The sequence below is a fragment of the Haemorhous mexicanus genome, chromosome Z (genome assembly GCF_027477595.1).
Source record: "Haemorhous mexicanus isolate bHaeMex1 chromosome Z, bHaeMex1.pri, whole genome shotgun sequence".
NCBI lineage: Eukaryota > Metazoa > Chordata > Aves > Passeriformes > Fringillidae > Haemorhous > Haemorhous mexicanus.
Genome location: NC_082381.1, coordinates 50,678,031 through 50,697,364, shown reverse-complemented (window position 1 = coordinate 50,697,364; position 19,334 = coordinate 50,678,031). Strand labels below are relative to the sequence as shown.

Here is a 19,334-nt window from a genome sequence, read left to right as displayed (position 1 = left end):
AACTTGAATAAAGCAATTCTCAAGCAAATGCAGGCTGTGCTTTCCCTGACCTTTTCCCTTCCTGGCACACCCAACCTTGCTGATGTTCAGGTTCACTCAGCTGGTTTTCATCCATTGACTAATTTTATCAGAACAGTGGGTTTAGTGGTATCAAAACAAGCAGAGCTGTATTTCACAAATTGCTCCTCTCTCAGACTCATTAAAACTAATCTGCTGAAAACCACGAGAATTTAAAATCTGGAGAAGCAATTTAAAAACAAAAACGAAACCAACAAAACCCAAAAGAATTACGAAAACATCAAACGTAAGGACTATCTTACACAGAAAAACTAAAATCACTCTCAAAATGTCAAGTTAGGAACTTCCACAAAATTTCTAGAATCTATTGAAGGTTTTAACCTCCTTTTTAGGGAATAGGTGAGACAAAGTCCCAGTCAATATTTAAAGCTGTTATGCCACAGTTTGTGCATTACAGCAATGTAAAATTCTGCTTTGGCCCACATCCTCAACTCTGCTATTCAACTGCAAAGGAAATACTTTTCTAGAAAAGTATACAGTGCATTCAGCACACAAACCTAGAAAAAGGACATTGAATTGAACTTATAGTCTTTATGAAAAAGCAAAACAATAATACAAACTCTGCTACTTACTTTAAAAAGGCCTCATTCACAGCCTCTAGAAACTCTGAACTGAGAACTTCTTTTGATGACCCTCCATGGTAAAGAAGGAGAGTTTCCAGCAATGGAGTTAGATCAGGCAAAGTAATGAGAGGCACACAGAAAATGGAAATAGCATTCACACGTCTGGCTGAAATGCTGAGGGAAAAAATACACACAGTTCATATTTCAGAAAAGTCATAAATTCTAAACTGTTAAGGAAAAAAAAAGGACATTAATAATTACAGAATATTAAATGTACGACATGCATACCTAACTGCTGAAAAATTATTTACTAGAATGACTGTTGACATATAACTTCTTATTGTGTGTAGAATTTTAATAAGTCAGATAAAATTTTGATATTTAAGTGCTCAAAACAAACCATGTGAGGGATATCAACACAATTCTGAATTGAACCCAGTCATGTTGGCTCCATCACCAGCATAGATGGAGCTAGTAGACACTTCTCTGTCTTTCCCAGGGCCAGTGAAGGAAGACTAGAGACTCAGAGCTCACAGGTACCTAGCTGCTTTTCAGGCCTCCTGTTGCTTTTTTAACCTTTCTTTCCTCTTAACAGAATCAATTTATGAATCCTGCTGTCTTCAAGTGCTCAGCTGGAAAATTTTTGTCTTACAGATCTATAGCTGAAGAAATATGTAGCCCCTTTGGATCTTAACACACAAACCACTTACTGGATCTTCTCACTAAAACTACATGGTTGGAATTGGTTAAAGACAGTGGAATCTGGAACATAAAGAAAATACAGAAACTTTGGAACTTTAAGAAAATTAAAATGGCGGAGACTAGATTTGCAAAGAGAAATCACTTTCCCAGAGACTATATATTGTTTCTAGCACATGAAACTGTAGCATTGACAGGAAGATACTTATAAAGACCAAGAACTATGAAACATTGAATTCTAGCAAATTAAAATATTGACCTATATTGTTTGTAAAAAGGATTCTCTGAGTTCCTGCAAATTTCTCCTGATTCACTAAAGGAAGTGCATTCTCTGAAAGAATCCGAAAGTATTTTCTTTGAGTAGTCACCAATAGGACTTGAGGACCTATTGGTGAGCATTCTCAGTTCCTGAAGACTTGAGATGGAAATTTAGAAGGCTGCTCAGCAGTATGGACACAAGGTACTAATCATTACCATTTAAACAGAGAGAAAAATAAAACATGAAACATTTTCAAAGATGCACATTTCTGAGTAATTATCTGATTTGTTTAAGGTTTCTTATACTGAAATACTTCAAAATGCACTTTTGTTTCAAGTGTTTTTGTAAGAATGGCAATTATTGGGATGATCTTATCATGCAGCAGTATTTTCCAGGATACACAGACCTGAAACTCTAAATCAGCTCCCTTTACAAAATTGTTTCTGATTCCTTATCCAGGATTAGCAAAATTTAGCAGATGAATTTACTCTTACTTAACTTCAGAAGAAAAACTCTGTAAAGATAGTTTTGTTCTACATAATCTTCAAAATATATTCTTGGAAAATAGTGCACAATCCACTCCACTGCGTACAATGAATTTGCCACTATGTTATCACTTGAATTTTTAAAATATCACTAAGTGGAAAAAGGAGGAAATGTACACCTCTGAAAGCAAAATACTTTTGTCTCTGGAATTTGAATAAACATCCTTATCATAATTTCTACAATTAAAAAATAAACCTAAGTTCAAAGTCTTCTCTTTCTCCCAGCAGAAATAAGGTATTTTTCTTCCCAACAGTCTCAACCAGGTTTTTAGCTAAGTCTATTTCACCCTGCTTTTTAAAATGTGGGCATTTAGTTCCTACATGGAAAGAAACTTCATGATACTCCTCATTAACTGCATCCATAATTTTAATATTAAAATCAGTTTAAAACTAATTCAGCTCATTTAATCTTCCTTACCAAATACCTAGCTGCAAAGAGGAAGGGGAGGATAATAGCCAAGTTAAGCCAAGAAAGGCATAAATCAGACAGCAAAAGGACATGATCATGTGACAAAGAGTGACAGCAGCACCATTAGCAAATGTTCTTTGAAGGTCCCTTCCAACCCCTCTATTATTCCTAGGTTAAGTACAAACTCTTACGTGAAACCAAGCTTACCAAGCTTGTCCACACCTTAAATTATCTAACATATGTATCCAAAACTTTTCAACTGAAGTCTAATTTGCCCAAGACTGTAAAATGATCCTTACTGAACTGTAATAACCCAAACCAAAACATATCAAACTTATGTTTAGATAACACCTACCTCTCTTGAATGTTAAGTCCATTGAACTGGTTTTCTCTGAGTTCTGTTACTAATGAAACGACCATCTGTTAAATAAAATAAAAGTAAATAAAATACATTACTGACAATTTACTGACAATAAGCAGACATCAGTTGCATGGTTCTCTGTGTGACGGTAAAGGATACACTGTAAAGGTTAACAACTTCCTCTATTCATCTATTTTGATTTTTTAGTTTTTTAGCTATTGATTTCAAATTAAAGCTCTCCAAATCACTGAACAACCTGTACTGCAAAATGTTATTTTACACATTATATACTTTATACATTTTAAAACCAAGAAGATACTAATTTTAGCTCTGCTCCCCCAAGAGTTAAGGCATAACTTTCAGAAGAGTATTACTAATAATTTTTACATGCTTTGTCTAATTCGAGTCAATATATCATGAAATATTTTTCCATTATTTTTATATATCTTAAATAGAAAAGTGACTTTAGCTAACATTTAGGGCTCATCTCCCATTTCCCAGCAAATACAGTAAAAATCATCCAGAAGTTACATTCTAATACAAAAAATAATAAATATAATTTTAACTTCATGGAGAAAAAATAATAATAGAATAGGGCTTTTCTTTTGTTATAGCACAACAGGAATGGGAATTTTGTTTTTATGAATATTTATTATAGTGTAATCTAATAAAAATTTCTCATTTGTCCAGAGATCTCCCACTTCATTTTTTTCCCTTAAAAGGTTGTAAAAGTAACTGAGGTAAGAAAAGATAAACAATATTCAGTTCATGTTCCTTATCACAATGACAGCTCCATGTATGTGTTTATAAACTGGTGATTTATTATTGTCAAAATCTCAATTACACAAAATACTTACATTTTTAACCAAGTGACAATAATAATCTGCTGACGTGTAGCCCAGAGCTGATATGAACGTACTGGTTTCCGCTTCATTACTTTCCCACTTAGAAGAGGAAAGGAGATGGCACAGCAAACTCTGAAAAATCAACAGAATGGCAATAAAGTTCCACGTAAAGTTCTATGTAAAGGGATAGGTCAGCTATTGAACTCTGTCTGGGGTAAGGCCTTTTGATCAGCTGTGGCCATTTTACACCATTGATACAGAAGAGCAGAGAGCCCCCACCAACCATAAGGAAAATGCTGCAGCTGCTACAATCAAATGTGGTTCACACACACCACATGATTTCAGCAGCTGTCCAATCGCTATGGAGACCATTCACATCAAAACCACAGACTGTAGGTAGGTTTCAGTTCTCTGAGAGCCATTTCAATTATCTGTAGTCTTGACCAGTACCATGATCAAGAAGAGCAAGAGTGAAATTAACATCTACTTTTCCATATCACTTTTTCAAGATGCTCTGGGATTCAGGGTCTGGTCTCATACTGTAATTCACTTAATTTCCTCATTATTTTGAGAAGATGATGATAAAAATCTTATCTTGACATATACTTCTCTACCAATTTCACTACAAAATGCTTTATGTTTCATTAAAGCCTTTTATATCTTTTATATAGATTATCACCATATGATGATCTAAGCAATCCTTTGATGATAGATTCTAAATCAGATTAACAGATTTGGTACACTGGTTCTGCAGGCGTGCTCAGGGGACTCTGAGCATAGTACTCATGCCTTCCGAGTTCTTCAGCCCTATACTACAGCTCTGCTGTCATTTGGACATTTGGATCTTACACCCCAGCACCTTCCCCAGCAAACTCATTATGAAAACCAAAAAGTGCAAAATCTTGAGGTTTTTGCATCCTGGTGTCACAACTGAGCTGAGATAGTTCTAAGCTGATCATCAAACTATCTGCTCTGCATTTTTTACAGTTTTCATTTCTTCCTGTTCTTGACTGCTACATGCTGACATAACAACAGTTATGTTCCCTTTCCAGGGTTAATTTCAGGGCTTTATGTATCGCTGACATTTAAAGTATAAACTTTATATGGCACTAAGTATATAAAATACCTTGTAACAGAGGGTCAGGATTAGTATACACTAAAAAAGGCCTTCATTTAAAAAACATGTATAAAGGAAAGTTCAGACAAAACCTCTGTGACTCCCATGGGTTTAGGCTGCTTCATTCTGTGCATTCTTATTAATAAAAAGAGGAACCTGATGAAAGATTTTTGAGATTAAACAAAAAAAAAAAAAAGGAAATCTCATTAACTTATTGTCTCCTTTCAGAAACTCAAATATTTATAGATGCTTTTGTTGAACATCTCTAAGCAACTGCTTCCAAAGTCCTGGAATTAGATATATTCAATCCATGTGTTCCCTGCTTGATTAATATGAGAGAGAAGAATCAGCAGAAGAACACCAGAGGTCTAAGAAAATGCACTGTTATCAAAATAAGTAACAAGAATTTTGGGATACCTTATTTATTTGTACTTCAGGATTCTTTTACTACCTTGAAGAGTTATGTTAAATGTCTAAATATTCTTTTCCTTCATTGTACAACTTTTTTCCTAGAGAGCCCTCAACTGCTCTCTAGGAGCAGTTGCTGTTTATTGCCATCCAGAGAATTCCCACAAACAAGAGACGGAAAAGCACTGTGGCAAAACAGTTTCAAAGTAGTAACTTATATTCAATTTTTGCATTCTTAAGAAAAAGACAGAAAAAAGCAGATATTAAAAATGTACAAGCCTCTAAATGTGTCAAAAACAAAAGTTAAAATCTATTAAACTGTACAATCTCCCAACAGGCCTTAATCAATTCATTAATAAAAAATAATAACCTTTATATATTTTTATTGTCTTTTGTAACTATTACTAAAGTTAAATTTTCTTTTCAGAACACTATCAAAACAGGATAGTTTGCCAAGCAGAATGAGATAAAGGACCAAACTGCAAGTCAAAACCAAAATAAAGGACGGGTTACAACAGCAAACCTGGGATGCCACCTTCGCGAGAGGAAAGGAAGGGGCTTGAAAAGTACAAAGTCTGTTGGATTGATTAGTGAAAGACTTAAAAAAAATCTTGATCAGTGATAATAATCATAAAAATCTCTGAAAAGGATTTGGCAGGCTGACATGGCAGCAAATGACAGCTAAATGAGGAAATGGCTTAAAACTCCACATATTCACCTGTAGCGCTACCAAATTTATTATCTAGTGACCCGTTCTGTAACCTCTTGTGAAGAGTACTCTCTTTGTGAACAGTACTTTCAAAATTACTTTCCCCCCCTACCCTTGTGTTATCCAAGCATTAGAAGAAAATAGCAGACAAAATGACTATACATCATCAGTCTGCATATGTCCTGTAAAATTTTCCTTTAATGGTTTTCAGTTTGGTATTGTTTTGGGGTTTTTCTTGCTTATTTATTTGCTTGTGTTTCATTTTAAATTTACTAGATCCGTGCAAGTAATTTGCACATTTTTTTTCTTGAAACGTACAAAATCTCTGAACAGCCAGAAGGGGGCAAGGGAAACACAGGCAAGGAGATATTGTAGTCAAGATGAAAGGAGCTATTAAGTATTTATATAAGACAAATAGGTATTAAAGATGGAAAACATTTAAAATTCAGCTCTATGTCCTTTATATTTCACTTTACTGACAGTGTTGCAGAGGAAAGCCTGAGACATCCCTACCATGCAACAATGGTATTTGTTAATGGTAAGTTAAAGCATTTGTCTTTTTCAGTTTAAAAGCTTTCTTACTCTTCTAGAACACATACAGAAAGTTACCCTTCTTTCTAGAAAAAGCAGTTTATTTATTTCTTATATAATTCTGGTTGTAAGTGATAATTCTTTTACTACTCTATATTAAAAGAGAGCTGTCAGGAAGAAAAATTAGTACTGATGCTTCACTCATACTTGACAAATGAGTTGTTAGGATAAGGAATATTTCATGTCTTCATCAATGGGATGGGATTGAGTGGGACAGTAGGATTGGTGTCATCTGCAAGTTTGCAGATGACACCATGATACGTGGTGCAGTTGACTCACTGTGGGAAGGGATGCCATCCAGAGGAAGGAGGGGCAGGTCTGTGTGAACTTCACAAAGTTCAACAAGGCCAAGTGAAAAGTCCAACACCTCGACTGGGGCAATCTCTAATATCGATTATCAGGGATAAATGGATTGAAAGCAGCCTTGCAGAGGAAGGCTTGAGAATATTTGAAATTAACTCTTTCAAAAAGTATTATAGAGAAATATAAAAGATTTCAGATTTTCTCACATATATAGGAAGCTGTACAAACATTCAAACCTTGTGACAGGTCCCAATATTACATTATGAATCCCTCAAGCATTTTGGAAAATCAAAAAGCATGACATATTACAGAGCCACAGCATCAAACAGTTATTTGATACTGATGACTTTTAAGGAATCATTTCAAGATCAATACTATGATGAATAGCACATGATGAGAAAATTGTTGGTACTAAATGTACTCCTGTACTGATGGTATCAGTCAAGGATCCTACACTACCCCAGCAAAATTAACAACTGGTGATCTGCATAATCATCAGTTATTCCTGGGACTGAATCAATTACCACTCACTGTCTAATCCACTAATATCACATTGCACAAGCCAGGAAAGTGGATCTGCAGCAGAAATGTTGCACTCAAAAGGAAAAATAACAAGAGGTCTTTTATTTTTGCATTTCCAGAATCAAGATGGCTGATTTTGGAAAACGAACACTAGTCAGACACACTGTAATATCCTGAACAACTTTTGTGTTGACTTCTCTCACCACTGAGTAAGTAAGAAGGAAACCACCTTGACTGTAATTGCAAGAGAAGAAATCCATCCCGAAGCCTAGGATTAAAGGCATGCTATTCAAAATCCCATTCAACCTGAAACTGAATTAATTAATTTTAATAAAGCCCTCACAACGACCAACTTCTTTGAACAACCTTGCAAGTGACTTTATTGTACTGATGCAATTTATACTGAGTAATACTGCAGATAATTCAAAATCCACTGCTGCAGAGAGATTTCTTATACCTTTAACAGGCAGACAATCCTATGAGCATTACCACGAAGACATAAACTCATAAACTTTCTTTATCAAAGTAAGCACACTGCTTCATATCTACAAGATCCTATACCATACCTCCATTACCTCCCTACTTCCACAACTAAATTCAGTATGGCATATGGGATAGGATATGATTTGCCGAGGCAAAGCAAGGGAAGAAAAGAAATTGTCTCCAGTTGTTAGACCTCACAATAGTCCTTGTTCTGTGGATGGTCCAGAGCTGGGATATTAAGACAAAGAAAACAAAAGAAAAAGAGAGGGTAAAGAAAGAAAAGAGAAAGAAAGCCAGAGAAAAGAGAGAATGAGAGAAAAAATAAAGAGAGGACCTGATTCATTTCCTTTTATAGTTCATCTCCTGCATGCTTCTTCTGTAAACTAGATTTATCTCACAATTTTGTTCACTCATGCAAAGCCAGCCCTTCTCTGAGAAGTGAATGGGGGTGGGGGACTAAGCATGAGCCTCAAGGCAGAGCAGGATCTTGGCTCAGAACAGCACTGCCCCAGCTCCACAGGACTCTCTCCTCCAATCACACCTTTTCTGTAGCAATACTCAGAATGTTTGAGACAGAACATGCTTAGGTGTGATCCTCTACAGTGCCCCCTCAGTCAGTTTGAAGATGAACCTGAGTTGGGTGAGAGATTTGATTTGCTGAAGTGTAGGAAGGCTTTACTGAGGGATCTAGACAAGCTGGATCAATGGGCTGAGGCCAGTGGAATAAAGTTTGATACGGTGAAGTGCTGGGTCCAGCCCAACACTGCTCCAGTCACAACAACCCCAGAGAGCACTGTAGGCCGGGGCAAGAGAGGCTGGAAAGCTGCCCAGCCAAAAAGGGCCTGCGGGTGCTCGTCAACAACGGCTGAGCAGGAGCCAGCTGTGCCCAGGAACGCCAAGGGCATCTTGGCCTCTATCATCATTAGTGTGGCCAGCAAGACAGGGCAGGGATTGCCTCCTGTACTCGGCACTGGTGAGGCCTGAATCCTGAGTCCAGTTCTGGGCCACTCACTGCAAGAAGGCCATTGAGGCGCTGGAGCAGGTCCAGAGAAGAGCAACAGGGCTGGTGAAAGGTCGGAAGCACAGGCCTTATGAGGGGCAGCTGTGGGAGCTGGGGATGTTTGGGCTGGAGAAAAGGAGGGGAGACTCCAACCATGATTCTCTACAACTGCCTGAAAGGAGGGTGTAGCCAGGCAGGGGGTGGTCTCTTCTGTGACAATCCCAAAACAGCTGACAGGACAAGAAGACACGGTCTCAAGTTGCACCAGGGGAGGTTTAGACTGGATATTAGGAAAAATTTCTTCATTGACAGGGTTGTCAGGCACTGAAACAGACTGCTGTATTGGTGATGGAAGTCTTCAAAAGGTGTGTAGATGTGGCATTAGGGATGTGGTTAGGTGGCAATATGGCAGTGCAGTGTTAACATTGGACTTCATGATCTTATAGGTCTATTCCAACCTCTATTATTCTAAAGTAGACTAAGTAACTAAAATACTTTTCACAGGAGATAAGCTAACTCTTTCGATACTCCTCTTTAAGTAACAAAGGCTGATTTGCATGTGCGACAAGGAATTTGTTGCATTACTCCATAACTTCGTAACAACCATCTCATGAGGCACATGACTCTGTGAAAGCCTGGAAATTACTTTTCTGGAGCAGAATTTGTCGCTCCACTGATTTAAGTAACACAGTCCCCAGGCAAACACCAGCTCAACTAGTGTCCACAAATACAGCAAGGCAAGAGGTGCTTTAGGTTCTGATATTGTATTTACCAAGCAGGATCCAAAAGCTCTGAACCCTTTTAACCCTTTTCTTTCTGAAATAGCCAATATTTTCCTCTACACATCAATGGGGGAAAATATAGAAGCTTGAATTAAAGGCACAATTACTTCTGAAATTAGACATCAACACATAAACAGAACTTGATTTTTATTACAAGACGGTAAGCTTTATGCTAGTAACTGTATTTGTGTAGCAACTGTCCTGGAATTTATGCCACAGTTTCAAAGACATTCCAGGGAGGCAGATTAAGCAGTTTATTTCTGGAAACTTCTCAACACACTCTTTCCAAAATATTTATGGTTCTGAATGTCCTCAGAAGCAGATGTGAAAATCAATAGCTACAATATATTTTGAACAGTGGAGATGGATGGTTTCACTGAGATAAGCCATTCAAACCTGACACTAATTAAGACTTGATGATACTGAGCTCTTTTCTGCCATCTTGGATGAGTCTACCAAAGCAACAGTAGAGCAGGATGAAACTGAATAATCTATCATTTATTCTAAATGAATACTTCTCTTAAGTATATTCTGCTTGAAAACACAAAGTGCAGTTACTTTTTTAGAAGAGACCATCAATGACATTTTGCAGAAAATTATGATCTGTGTAAATCTGTTGGAGTAAGTACAGCATGGATACCCAAGGGGAAATTTCTGAAATCTGGTCAAGTAACAGGTTTATTTCTGACCTTTCTATCTCCTTCAACAGCAACCAGATTTTCTCAGCTCTACTAAAAGAAAGCAGGTATAATATGAAAAACTACATCTTATTCAAAGGAAGCTTTAGATGTAAGTGCTATTTCTTATTTGCATTTAGTAAGACTTTGGAATGAGGAATTCCTTATATGTCAATGACTTCAAGAGTCTGCACATCAGTGCTGCTCTTAGGCATTTCCTCTACAGCCAGATGGCCCATGGCTTTCAACACAAGTCTAGAAGACAAGAAGTCAAATTCTATTTCCAATCTGGCTTAAAAAGTAATTCAAAACTGTATAATCTATTACATAACAGATATTTCAGACTACATGATTTCCCATCTTAATTAAAAAATATAAAAACACTACATAAGAGGGTTTTTCTTTAAATGTAGGATCCTAACAGCCCACATTACTTTCTAAATCATTTAAACAGAGTCCTCAGTAAGCAAGATATAAACTTTGCTCTGATTTTTTTTGTGAATATAAATTAATTTTTTGTTTGCTAGCTTTCAGCAGCTTAAATTCCTGTAAGTATTTTTTAGTAATGTTTTCTTAAAATCCTGACTAAAGGCCTGTGAGTTTTATTGTGTCCCATATTCTCTAGACTGAATAACTGAAAATAAAACACAAACAGAGTTGGTACTCCTAAAACTTTCTTACTATGAAATAAGCAGCCGTCCTGAAGAATCATAGTGGCTAAGTCTGCAAATAATAAAGCAGTATGTTCATTTAAAGACTACTTCACCAACTATTTACAAAATAAATTCTGGGACTGGGATGCTAAGATAATACAATTCATATTATTTCCATACACTCATCCATTCACAACAAAGTTTCTGACTTTTAATTTTGCTTCTGAGACCTCTTTCTCACTTGCTCTGTGGCTCCAGGAGTAGAGGGAAAAACAGTCTTCCACAAACTAAAATCAAGATATAAGAGAATATAAGGTGGGGGAAATGTAAGCACAGAGAGCTCACAGGACCTTGAGTATACAAGCTCAGAGACAGAGATAGATACAGTGTTTGACCTAAGACCTTGGAGAAGGCTTGGAGCTTTAGAACAGAATAGTGAAACAGACATATGAATGAAGATTTGTAGTTTAAGCACAAATATGTTTTAAGCAAGTAGATATAGGCCCCATATAAGTGAACAAATCTATTAAGCAAAATTGTAGATTTTAGAGTTTCACAATAGAATTTGTTGTAGAGTTGATAAAAAGTAGAAGATACAGCAGTAAGTTTCTGTAGAGTTACATGATTGGATAGAAAAAGATGCACTACAGCAAATAATGTAAAACGTAGCAACTAGCAATTGGTTATGAAGATGCTAGCAGGCTTTGTGGAAGTAGCTGATTGGATAAGAAATTTATAAAAGACATTGTAACTAGAATTAGTTAGAATTAACGACTTTGGATGCAAGACTTCTAATGTGATAACTATGGATGTAGCAACCCTAGTCTCACCCTTCCATGAGATTGATTTTGCAATAAACCATCTTTTAAACGCCTCATCAGTTGACCCTGTCTTTCTGCATTCTGAACAGCTGGTGCCCACCGTGTGAGGAACAAGACTTTTATCACAGTTTGGGCCACCCTGAAGGATGGTTAAAGGAAGCCCCGAAAAGAGGGTAAGAGTTGAGCTCCGATCAGCTGCTGAGAGGAAGGAGATCACCAGCTCTGATCAGCTGCTGAGAGGAAGCAGATTACTGTGCTTGCTGGACCGAGCCTGGCCTGAGCCCGACTTGGATCACCTGCAGAGAGACGTCGTGAGCTCTGGGGAACGGGACAAGAGATGTCCAAAGAACAGAGAGACATTTATGATCTAACTCTTGTGCCGTGCCCAAGCAAGAACTTAAAAGATCTTTCAAGCTGGATATAGAAAAATTTTGAAAATGCACATTTAGAATTTTCTTTTACTATGTCTTTTTGGGATGCTGTCGGAGTTCAGCTATACGATGTGGTTACTCAGTCAGGATTTTACAGTCACCAGGTTCCTCCCAGTATGCCATGCGCATCTTATCAAGATATTTAACAAACAGTTCAGTCCAGCTGCACCCTTGGTAACACCCTCAGCTCTGCCGCTTGCTGCGTTTGTGCCTGCTGTGGCTCTGGCTCTGCCTGCTCAGGCACAACCCCTGCCTCGGGTGGGCCCCCTCCTGCTCCTGCCCCTGCTGCCCAGACTGCGCCTGCAGCTCCAGCTGTGTTACCCTTAGCCACTTCTGATACTACAGAAAAAGGGAAAGATAAGAAGGAGCTTGAAACTTTTAAACAAACTATAGAAGTACAATCATTTTCTGACTCCTGTACCCCTAGAGTTTGTTTAAAAGTTTCAAGCTCCTTCTTATCTTTGCAGAGAGCTCCCCAGGCCTCCAGCATATAAGCTCAGAGATAGAAATGGATACAGAGTTTGACCTAAGACCTTGGAGAAGGCTTGGAGCTTTCTGTGCTTGCATTTCCCACCATAAGGTATCAAACACCATATAGATTTAAATATCATCTAGCTTTTAAAGTACTATTTTATTCAAAATTATTCTGTTTTCTCAACATTTTATAAAATTCTCCGTGTATCAAATAGGGGAAATTACAAGGCATATATTTGTGAACAATTCTTATCAGCAAGTGAGAGCATATTACGCTAAAAGAAATAGTAAAAATCATAAAAAAAATCTTTAACTAGACCACTGATAAGGTAACCAAAAAGTTCAGTCTCTCCTTTAAAATTAAAACTCGTTAAAACACATTTCAAAAGAGAAAATATTAAATCACATACACACATATATTTCAATTATTAGCTACTCTACCTCTCACTTCACCAAACTGAGTCTATTCCAGTAATCACTCGGAGGTTTTGCAAAAAAGAAACCACTTCAGTTTTAATTAACATTAGGAAAGCTTGGAATATTCTTCAGTAATTTAGTTCATTAGGGTCAAAGTGCCTAAGTACAAGGATAGGAGAGGTTTGCTTCCTACATTTCTTTCTGACATTTACTGTCAGGGAGTTTTTTGTTTCAGCACAGTTTATGGATATATGCATCTACAGGATGGTTTTCATTAGCTAAATTCTGTGCCAGCACACTAAATAAAAATGCTGGCCTAGTTTAGGATTTACTGTATCTTCTCATTTTAGTCCATATTCTCTTGGGACGTAAGTCTGATATCTGCCTACATCTAAATCTCCATTGATAACCATAACAGACTAGATGATCATAAACAAATTATTCTGATAAACACTCATACAAATACAAGGATCTTGTCATTCATGCATGTGATTAAGTTACAGAAAATCTACAGATAAATGACTAGACTGAATTACTTTTGAGCAAAAAATAAAACAAAAAAACACTACAGTAATAGTACTATTGTTTCAGAAAATTAATACAGACCTCATTGCTTTTCACATATTCCCAGACATGAAAACACAGATTCTCTGAAGTTTTCCACACTCTACCTGATGATTACCCTTAACCCTGTTCTGCCCCTGAAGAATTAAGCAGGCTCACTTTCAGTCAGTGTTTCCAACAAAACAGCTTTAGGTGCTCTTACATTAGGCCAATTTCCTTAACTTTATTTCGGCAGTCATAACTACATTTTTCTCTTTAAAAATATTTTTAAAGTATGGCAAAAATACACTAAAGGACCATGAAAACCTACTAGAAAAACAACTGAAAAAAATTTCAAAACCCCATTGAGACAAATATGCTTTTTCTTTAGAAATTGAAGTATGCTATGAATTGTATTACCCTTGCTGATACATGAGGCTTAGTAAAAAGACTAGTCTCATATTCTACCTCTGTTTCCTAAAATGGATGAAAAATGCTACATGATCCTAATTTCCAAATGAAATGTGGAAAAGAAAATTATGGGGAGGGGAAGGGAAGGCTGCACTGGTTTTCCCTCACCAATTCAACCTCAGTTATCTTTTGTGACACTGGTACAGTAAAAACATATTGCACTACTACTGCGGCTAAGACCATGAAACTTTTTAATGGATGAGTTCCAAAATCTAAGCTCCATCTGCAAGTCACTAACAAAACCCTCAGAAATCATAAGAAAGAAGTGAAAGAACTGTTGGGCTGGCAAGCTTCGAGTCTACTCTTGGCCTCAGACAGGAAAAGCAGTTTCAAATCTCGTTCCCTTTACTCTCTCCTTTAAGAAACACCCACCTAGAAAGTGCTATTACTCTTTGTATTAAAAAAGGGCAGACTTTTGATGCTGAAATAAAACACACATTTACACTAACTTACAAAAGGAAATTCAATAGCTCTACCAGAGTAAACCGTAAATCTTTTTTCTTTTTTTTTAAAGCTCTCTGGTTTAACTAGCCAGTGATTTAGAATTAATTTCCTTCTTCCCTCCACAATTTCCAAAAGCCAAACTGCAAGCTTCCCACTGAAGAATTCCTTTTATCCACACAAAAAAAGGTGTGGAAAAGAGGGATGAATAAATTTAGAAAGAGTGGATGGATTGTAAGATTGTTTCACTTTTACTTTAAATCTGTGAGTTACATAATTTCTAGAAAAATTATAAGCTCAAATTTATGCTTTTTTCAATGACTGTATGTACCCATTTTTATACTTCCAGTAGGTACACATTGCAAATACTGCACTAATTTACAATGATATTCAGGAAAAATTACTTTAATCACTTTGGGGTTGGACTTCCTAAGTATCATGCTGATATATGTTTAAGGGGAGAAAATTGTCCACTGAACTTCTTAGCAAAAAAAGCACAAAATACACCTATAATGGTGATACAACAACTGCTGGTCACAGTTATATTAGTTTGAGCAAAAATATCTAATGCCAGTAGAATTTCTTCAAATAGAGACCTCTTTTTGTGTCTCAGGAACAAATCATTATTCTTTACTAGAGCCACCTGGCATGACTAAAGTGCTCTGAGAAATGTCAGCTGGCTAGCAATTTGTGACACTTGCTGTTAAAGCTCAAGCAGCCTTACAGGAAAGCAGAATTCTTGGTTTCTCATTTTGTTCTTTGACATACTTAGCCTTTGTATATTTTGACCCAGAAGCTGAGAAATCCTTTATAATCACGTTAGCTTGGCATTGTTAAAGAATTGCATTTGAAGAAGAGAGGTCTGTTTTTTCCCAGCCCATTCATAATACCATTCTACTTTAAACCAGAAGACCACAGTAATGCTTGCAAACTTGAAAATATTGCAAATTCTCTTACATCCTACAATGCAACTGTCTACAGGTGACCAGAGAAGGTCCAAATCAGCTTAAAATGCTGATTCTCAAAAGAGCTAGTGAGAAGACTAACTAACTATCTGGATGTATAATCTTTGAAATGTTCAAAATTACGAAGAACTCACTATGGCTAACTTTAAAAAAGCGAAAAAAGAAAATACTGACAGCGAACTCAGTAAAACTTTAAGATAATAAGTATTAGAAATAGTTTATGTGCTGAAGACATCTTCATTCTAAAATGTTTTCCATGTTAAAAAGATCCAGCCCCAGTCTCTTCTTGTATGAATAAGTTTAACATCTTTTATCACCCTCCTGTCCTTTATGGATTAAATTATTTTAGAACCTATTCTACTAGAAATCTTGAATATATACTATCACTGTATCTATTACTCATCTTTGATTCATCACTCAATTCCCATTTTCACTGCAATATTTCCCCTCACCCATACCTAACCATACCTAAGAACCTTGGGGTCTTTAACAGACTGTACATTACCAATTTTAAGAGGCAAATATGTCAAATTTCTAGCAAATACTGCTATGAGATGTGGGTTTCCTAAGGTGTGTACACCTTAGGAAGTGCACTCACTTCAACAGGATAAAGTCCTTTGTATCTGGGACGCAAATTAATTGCACAAAGGACAGAGAAAAGTGGCTGAATCACTCTTTACTCCCTTGGGACACACTGCAAAGCAAGCCAACTTGATTATTAAAATTCAATTTTAGCTAGTAATTTAAAATTTGAAAAGTCTCTTATCACATTAAGAGTTCATTGAGTCATTAGGCTCTAATTAATTATGTCAGATCTTAAACACGTGCCTATGTTTCATGTCAGTCTTTTGTCCTCTATTTTGATTCAAGAGAAAAATCACTTTGAACTATCTGTTACCCACTGACACTTAAGACATGTCTTTCAAGCTCATTTACATACTTGATTCCACATATGGCTGATTACAATCTATCAAAACATACCCTTTCATGCACATGCACTTAAAAAATAAAAAAAAATTATTTGTCCTCAACTACAGCTGATTTACATATTTCAAAAAAGGCCTGTAAATGCTATGTAATGATTTTTATGACACCAAGTTTAGCTGCTTAAATCTATTCCATTAAACTCAGACTCTAGATGACTATATGTCAAACATCAAGGAGGAGAAATCAACTTCCAAATGAATAAACTGGCCACAAGGTCAAAAAACACCAGAAAGTTCCCCTTCATTTTGGTTGGAGAAAAGGTATTGTGCTAATGGCTAGGGAGACAATAAAGCATTTTACAGACACAGCAAAACCACACTGGGCATTGAAGGAAAAAAAAAATCAGGAGAATAAAGAAAAGATGAAAAGCTTTTAAATTAAACATAATACAGCATTTAATGTAAGGCCAGAGGTTATTTCTTCCTGCAAAAACCAACAAAAAATTCAGGTTTTAAAGCAGTATGCATTTTAACAACAAAAGCCAGAACAGAGCATAAAAAACTTTTTAAAGAGCCCATAGATAGTACATTATATAGTATTTAGTTCAAGCAAAACTGATTTGGTAGGTAACAGCTGACAGAAGCAAGAAGCAAGCAGCCAAAAGGAGAGGTAAAGGGAAGCTATATTTTTTCAAAATTAAAACCCCTTAATGGTCTGTGGAATGCTGTTTACTTCAGCTCTTTTTTACAACCACTGCTGTATGGAGAAGGGATTGACTGAAACGTCTGCAGCCTGTGGCCACCCACACGATGGGAAGCACTATGATTAAAGAGAATGCTACGTTGTTGTATCTGCCAGCAGTCTGTTCCATGCTGTAATTATTATACTAGCCGTCTTCTTATAATCTATTGCATCTGTTGTGGCAAGACCCCAGAGTAAGCACTGTCCAACAAGAAAACCATTGAACCTGAATAGCAAGTTATTTTTAATGTGCACAAATGGTCTGAAAACTGGATACTTTAAACACTTCTCTTTAAAGTTTATGAAAACATTTTGCCTTACAAAATAGCCAGTGACACAGAGAAAGCAGAACTACCACTGAAATACTCACTTTAACATAAGTACCTAAAGATACAGTCTGACACACCATCCATTTACCCTACATCTTTATAATGAACTAAGTTGTTGTGTTAGATCTTTGAAGCACAAAAACTGTGTGAATTCTAGGTAAGACATCTATCTAGAAAATACTAATACATCAGAATATATCGGTCACTTTGTTACTACATACACTGAACATTTCTGATGATCCTATGATTATAACTGCTCCCTTCCTCTGTAAGAATATTTAATATTTAATAGCAACAGCAACTTTGAAAATAACAAAATAAGCCCTAAACACCAAAATAAGTAGCAGTTCTCTAAGCAGAAATTTTATTTTGAATTCTGATCTCTGCATTAAGTGGTAAAGGAGTTCAAAACTCCTTTAAAAACTACATGCATCTTCTTGATTTTTTTTGGTGTTTTATCACACAAAATCAAGCAGTACAACACTACTGTGCACAACACATAGCTGTTATTGCACTCTTTTCCAACTAATGGTACAGGCAGCCTGTACCATTTCAATAATTTTACCAGGAGTCGGCTGCAAATGCTCCTGTGAAAAGCACAGACTGTCTACTGGCTGTAACTATGAGGTATTGCACTAACCAGTGTGCCACCACCTAGCAAAAGAGGGAAAAAGGATATATCACAAGCAAGGCTGAATGAAAACAATCAAGGACTGAGTAAAAGCCCATTTATCTCCAAGCACTCCAGACCACTTTGAGGAAATATCTTTAGACCCTCTTACATGTAAGCCGTTGATGGAAGGCAAGGGTAAATTCCATATATAGTGATTGAGGAAAACTGCTACAAAGACTCCTGAAGAACCAGTGAAAAACACAGAAAAAATTAATAGAGAAAGTATAAACAAAACACATACTTTAATCATCATCAGATGTCTTTCATCTGAAGAAACATACTATGATCTCTGCAGTGATCAAAGCTCCTGATGATTATTTGCACAGGTTAGAGGAGGAATGACAACGCTTTTCCAAACATACCAAAAAAGCCAAAAGATCCGTAAAACCACAAAAGTGAGTCTCAGAAAGTGATTAAGTAACTTTGAACTACTTTGGCCTCCAGGAGACTTAACATTTTCCATTTGTCTCTTGGATGCATGCCTCCTGGAACACAGACATCCTTCTCCCCACTTCTAGGGAAAACCAGATCCCCTGCTCCATGCCTTCTCATCCCTCTTACACTGACATTGCCTTCTGATTATTTTATGTCTTATCATGGTAAAATATTGCAGTGATATTATCATAAAGGTAAGAAATAGCCCAAGACAACTAGTTATTAATCTTAGTCCAAATACTACTCAAATTGTTTTCCCTTTAGAGAGGGGAAATGACAACAAAAAAAGTTTGAAAATTCTGTATTGTAACAGAACCCTGCTAAAACCTATGCTCTATGACACAGATTCTCCCTCCTTTAACTTTCTCAGTAATAAATAGCAAGTGAAGTATGTTCATAATTTTAACTCAGATATCTCTGTTCAGCTCCTAATCTCCTTCTTTCAAAGTTGTCTAGATAAGAAGGAAAAAATATGTTTCTCAGTATGTCCTCTAGCAACTCATAAGCCTTTTAATAGACATATTACCCATATATGTCATTAAAGTCGTATTCTTATCTCATAGAGACATCCTTTATTATAAATACAACATTATTCTAATACATCTTCCATCAGATGGTCTTGGCGCCCATATTCCCCATAGAATGACAATTCACAAGTGATT

At 36.4% G+C, this 19,334-nt stretch overlaps 1 protein-coding gene across 3 annotated transcripts in view; it reads right to left on the bottom strand.

Moving 5' to 3' along the window:
- The window catches only part of FANCC (FA complementation group C), a 76,374-nt gene that overhangs the window by 26,481 nt on the left and 30,559 nt on the right, over window positions 1–19,334 (bottom strand). For all 3 annotated transcript variants that reach the window (XM_059874073.1, XM_059874072.1, XM_059874074.1), the window contains 3 exons: window positions 3,772–3,891; window positions 2,909–2,973; window positions 651–815 (listed from right to left, as the gene is read on the bottom strand). In XM_059874073.1, the coding sequence (XP_059730056.1) occupies window positions 651–815; window positions 2,909–2,973; window positions 3,772–3,891 (350 nt within the window). The remainder of the gene's footprint in view (window positions 1–650; window positions 816–2,908; window positions 2,974–3,771; window positions 3,892–19,334) is intronic.